Below are 5,267 nucleotides of genomic sequence, written 5' to 3'. Positions count from 1 at the left end.
GTAATATACGTTTTTTTATTCCTTTCCCCTCCATTACATCGACGTTTTTCTCTATTACATCAACGTTTCTCCAACGTTTTTTCATGTTTCATTTAGCGTTTCACGTACACTATGCACGTTATGTATAACGTTTTGTTCTTGTACAACGTTGTCGCGAAAACGTGATACCGACGATGATGATGTAATTATTGGAAAGAGTGGGGAAACTATCCCCTCTCCTATACAAAAGATTCAGAAGAATAAACGTGTCGAGACATGTTCAAGGCTACCGATGAAATTGTTGGAGTGGGGGGAAACTATCCCCTCTCCTATACAAAGGATTCAGAAGAATAAACGTGTCGAGACATGTACAAGGCTACCGATGAAATTGTTGGAGTGGGGGAAACTATCCCCTCTCCTATACAAAAATGCAGAAGAATAAACGTGTCGAGACATGTTCAAGGCTACCGATGAAATTGTTGGAGTGGGGGAAACTATCCCCTCTCCATCTATACGTTTCCAATACAACATTAATAACTGCAAACATCACTATTTGGCGATCAGTATTGCATCAGTCGCTCGTTTGAACAGTTTTTGACATCGCTCTTGAAATACATACAATGGCAAACTATTACGTTCCAACCGAGGCGCGTGAAAAGTAAGTATTCTTTTGTTATACGATATAAAGACTTTACATTTTATTCATTTATTTCACTCGTATCCGTTTCTTTTTTCAGAGCGTCTTCGAATATACGATATACGCCACGTATACTGGGCAGAAGGTTTGCGCTAACATCAACTTCCTACAAATGGATTGATGTAGCGATCAACGTGGGATCTGTTTCCTGCTCCGTGGAGATATCGCTTGGCGATACACGCGGCAACCGGATTGTCCTACCATACAGAACGTGGAGAGCTCTGTTAGATAAACGTGCGGATTTCGAGCGATTCGTCCAGTCAACCGAAGCACCATCGTTACCGATTCATGACCTTACCGTACAACTCGTGAAATTGCGTGATGAAAGTATTGTTAAGTTATCTTTACTCGATGCATGTATTTACCTCAAGCCTACAACCATGCTCTTCATGTTTGAACTAGAGCACTGTGTGGAGCATGTATATTATACGCTGCATCAGAGCATTGCAACTGCGACTGAGAAATTTAAATATTTTGTAACGTTTTTGCGTCAAAACTTTGCCATGAACAAACCAGACGCGATAGAATTATTGCGCAAATCTTATGATAAGAGTTCGCAAATTGAGTGTGAATTAATAGCCTACGCTATTGATACTATTATATACGACGCATTAACTACTTAATAAAATGATTGTACACATTGTATTACATCCTCAATAAAAAATGTGAAATGTATAAAAAAGAGTTTATCTCGTTATAAACCTTTCCCATGTTATAACGTATATTAGTTTTACAAGTTGCGTTTAGTCTCTTATAGAATAGCCTTGACAGTGATTGCGTCACGCGAACGATAACATTCCACAGGGGAAGAATCGAGCATTGTCAAGGCCTGAGAGCTGCATCGGCAAATATAACTTGCATAAAGAATATTCTATATCTCTCGAACGGTAGGCTAGAAAATTACGAGACTTGAAAAGTTATACGTAGTGAAATACTGTCTTCCAATTGGATCCAGGAAGAATAACGAAAATTAGGTAGAAAACATTTATAATATAATAATATAATAGTAAACACATGTGTATATTACAATAGAACAGCGAGCATTCAGCCAAGGCGTACGCTTCGTCTTCGATGTAATCGTATACCTTTGTGATGAGCCGCCGTCAAAATACACGGCAAGGCCTGAGAGCTGCATCAGCAAATATAATTCTAATAAAGAATATTCTATATCTCTCGAACGTTTTTTTTCTCTGTCCGCCGATTTCGCGCGCTAGCGGCAGCGGGCGCGGGCGGCGGGCGCGGGCGGCGGCGGCGGCGGGCGGCGGCGGGCCCCGCGGAAATCGCCGCGGAGAACCGCCGCGAAATCGCCGCGGAGAACCGCCGCGAAATACGCCGCGGAGAACCGCCGCGAAATACGCCGCGGAAATAGCCGCGGAGAACCGCCGCGGAAAAACCACCGCCGAAATCGTCGCGGAAATCGCCGCGAAATCGCCGCGGAGGATCGCCGCGGTATTATTATAAGAAAACATACAACATTAATACACGCTGGTTCTAACTACGGGGCTTCTCTCTCCCCAACATCATCCTCGGCGCTACATACCGCTCTGCCGCGCGACTTACCCCCACCTTTCAATCCCACCTCTAGATCAGTGGGTGACACCACCCTCTGCATCTTGAGGATCACCACCCACTCCCTGTATCATTCCCCGGACCGCGGGCTGACTCCCACGCGCGGGTCAGTTCAGCGGGCTGACCCCCACCTCCCAAGTTTGGTCTCGGGGGTCACCACCCACTCCCTGTATCATTCCCGGGTAGGACCGCGGGCTGACTCCCACGCGCGGGTCAGTTCAGCGGGCTGACCCCCACCTCCCACGTCAGACCCTGCGGGTCACCACCCACTCCGCGGTACGTACCGCAGGTACCCCCCGCGCCTACATTCCCCCCTCGCCCCTCACCAACCCTCATTGCTCCCGAATTAGAACCGGCATAGACTTACTACTATTGACATTTCATCTATAACTAAATTAATAATAAGAGGTTTAGAATTATTATTATTCTTGCGTTTTGCAATGGCATTTAATGCTTCTGTTGTGAAACCTGGAGATCCATCAACTACACGATACCAATTTCGTATCGTAGAAGGATTTGGCAACAAGTTATCCCACTTTTCTCGTACATAATTAAATGCTTTAGGTGAATAAAAGTGCAATGTTAATGCAAAGCTGCGAATTGCAGCAGAATAAGTACCACCTTTTCCTATTTTTCTTGATATTATCGCCTTCACACTTTCCGGTAATGTATTCTAAATATAATAGAAAGAAAATAATTGAAACAAGTTTATAATACTTATTTTATCACCTTTAAGTTGACTCTACGATTCATTTATTAATAATTATAAAAAATATCCTAAAAATTAATTATAAAAAATATCCTAAAAATTAATTATTCATAATAATTAACAACCCAGCCTAGGAAAAAATATTCCATACGTTATTAGTCCATATTATCCATAACATACTATTAAATTATCTGCAGCATCTTCAGAAATTAATTTTGATTCTTTCAAATGAGATACTAGTTCTTACAATGTAACAATTCTCTTTCGAAGTCTTCTGTTTTCATCTTGTATAGATTTAATTTGTTCACTTTTCTTTTTATCCTTTTGTTTAATAAAACTGATTACTCTTCTCGCTCTTCTCGGTGTGCTAACGTTACTAGTATTAATTTCTGAGATATATCTTGGCTCTGCAAACATACGTTTCTTTCGAGGAGGAGAAATGTTCTCTTCACAAGCTAAAAATATAAAATATTTATCACAAAAATAATACTTATTTAGCCTTTAGCCTTATAGCCTTTCTATTATATTAATTATTTTTAATTTATAGAGCCATATCACTTATATTATTTATATGTAGCTTACATGGATAATAAGTGGAAACTTCGGATATTGGCTGAACTTCATCATCAAAATCTATTTCATTAGATACAATTGGAGATGTAATATTTTCTTCACATGAATTTGACGCACTAGTATTTTCTATTATTGGCACTGAAAGAATAAAATATTTATCACAAAAATGACATTTATGTTATTTCCTCTTACAGTGTACATATTTTTATTTCTACATAATTTATATGTAACTTACATGAATGATAAGTTAAAGCTTCCGATATTGAATGAACAGCGTTAGCACAATCCATTACATCAGCATTGAAGATGTTTACTTCAAATGATTTCGACGTATTCACTGTAGTACTTCTCATTGTTGATGCATTTGATTCAACTGATTGATTTGGTACAGTTATTTGTACAGTGGGTATAGCCCCAGGAGGTAATCTCTTTTCAGTGTTATTAGGTAAATCAAAGTGATGTGAGCAAATATAAATTTTGGACACATCTTTTTCATGGAATCCGCAAGCGTCGATCCATTTTTTTCGTATTTCGGGTGTTTTCGGAAATCTAAAAAGAATAATTTAATTCTTATTAACTATTGTAAACAATCAGATACGTATGTACTTTCATTATTTGTCATTAAACTTACTTATGTAAAGTAATCTTTTCATCCTCCGTGGTTTTTCTTTTACACAAATAACAAGATCGCGGCATTATTTCCTTTTTTAAATATTCACTACTGAACACTGAATACAGAAATATATAAAGCTACTGATGAATACGTCGAACTGGTCGGACACAATAAACGTGGTAATGAAATATAGGTTGGGAACACGCGCATGCGCATTGCGAAAGTACACGAATTGTGGAAGTGAGAAACGATCGTCTGCACCGTGATGTTTTCGGCAGCTCTCCATTGCCGTTAGCAATATAGGAGTATTACATATATGCATTTATCAAATGTGTAAGAAGACGTTTTAGCTAAAATAACACATTTGCTTTTTGCAGTGTATGTACACGCGGTGCGGCGAATTCAGACCGTCGCGCCGTGCAAATTCAAACAACGACGCGTCATTTGTCCCGCCGCGCGCTCTTGCCTACGAGCTAGGCGCGATGGCGCGGCGTCACCGCACATTGGCTCATACGTTTTATTTTATAATTCGATAATTATATCAAATATCGCAAAATGCTATAAGACTCTTTTGTCCCTCTTTATCTCCTTTAAGTTGTCAAAGCAGTAAGTTCCCTAGTTCCCGGACACCTGTATATATATTGTGACGTGGCAGTTTTATCTGCCTCGCCACTTCGTCCTCCGCCTGAGCATAGCGCAGGGAGGCGCGTGGGACCGGGTCGGGCACTCAGCGAGAGAGCGAGATCTCCGGCGGGACTGCGGCGCGTATTGGTTTTATTTATTTATTCGCGGCTCATTTCATGTATCCGCGGGCATCTCGACAAACGTCGCCTAAGGACCAGTCGCAGCGAGGAGGATGGGCCGCCGCAGGACAAGGAGAAGGCGATCGTCCAGGGCCGGCGCACGGAAAACCGACGGCGGAGAGAAGGACGAGACTCGACGTGGTGACAGCGATGCGCCACGCAAAAGAGGCTCGCAATTGGCGCAGCCGAGGGACAGGCCAGGGCGGACGAACGGCCAGGAGTAGGGCCGTCGAATGCCGGCTGTCCGTCGAGAATGGTAGCGGCGAAGAATCGTCGCGGGGAAATTCTGTTGCGATCGTCCGCAGGGACGACGAGAACAACGAG

At 41.8% G+C, this 5,267-nt stretch overlaps 2 protein-coding genes across 3 annotated transcripts; one reads left to right on the top strand and one right to left on the bottom strand.

Annotated features, from left to right (window-relative positions):
* Positions 1-561: 561 nt before the first annotated feature.
* Positions 562-1,358, top strand: LOC120357529. Its single transcript, XM_039448148.1, has 2 exons — positions 562-637; positions 717-1,358. Exons 1-2 carry the CDS (start codon positions 600-602, stop codon positions 1,297-1,299), a joined length of 621 nt encoding a protein of 206 aa, XP_039304082.1. The 5' UTR covers positions 562-599; the 3' UTR covers positions 1,300-1,358.
* Positions 1,359-2,625: 1,267 nt separating this feature from the next.
* Positions 2,626-4,438, bottom strand: LOC120356824. Of its 2 annotated transcripts, XM_039448146.1 has the most exons (4): positions 4,159-4,438; positions 3,763-4,076; positions 3,537-3,665; positions 2,626-3,409 (listed from the first exon to the last, which is right to left on the bottom strand). In XM_039448146.1, exons 1-4 carry the CDS (start codon positions 4,221-4,223, stop codon positions 3,198-3,200), a joined length of 720 nt encoding a protein of 239 aa, XP_039304080.1. In that variant the 5' UTR covers positions 4,224-4,438; the 3' UTR covers positions 2,626-3,197. The 2 variants fall into 2 exon arrangements, with proteins under 2 accessions (XP_039304080.1, XP_039304081.1); XM_039448147.1 differs by lacking the exon at positions 3,537-3,665.
* Positions 4,439-5,267: the final 829 nt, after the last annotated feature.

Source organism: Solenopsis invicta, chromosome 4 (assembly GCF_016802725.1).
Source record: "Solenopsis invicta isolate M01_SB chromosome 4, UNIL_Sinv_3.0, whole genome shotgun sequence".
Lineage (NCBI taxonomy): Eukaryota > Metazoa > Arthropoda > Insecta > Hymenoptera > Formicidae > Solenopsis > Solenopsis invicta.
This window is presented reverse-complemented; position numbering and strand designations above follow the sequence as displayed.

Coding starts and splice junctions, on each gene's coding strand:
- LOC120357529 (XM_039448148.1), top strand. CDS start 600: ATGGCAAACTATTACGTTCCAACCGAGGCGCGTGAAAA. Junction 638..716: donor CCAACCGAGGCGCGTGAAAA/GTAAGTATTCTT, acceptor TTCTTTTTTCAG/AGCGTCTTCGAATATACGAT.
- LOC120356824 (XM_039448146.1), bottom strand. CDS start 4,223: ATGCCGCGATCTTGTTATTTGTGTAAAAGAAAAACCACGGAGGATGAA. Junction 3,666..3,762: donor AGCTTTAACTTATCATTCAT/GTAAGTTACATA, acceptor TTATTCTTTCAG/TGCCAATAATAGAAAATACT. Junction 3,410..3,536: donor AGTTTCCACTTATTATCCAT/GTAAGCTACATA, acceptor TTATATTTTTAG/CTTGTGAAGAGAACATTTCT.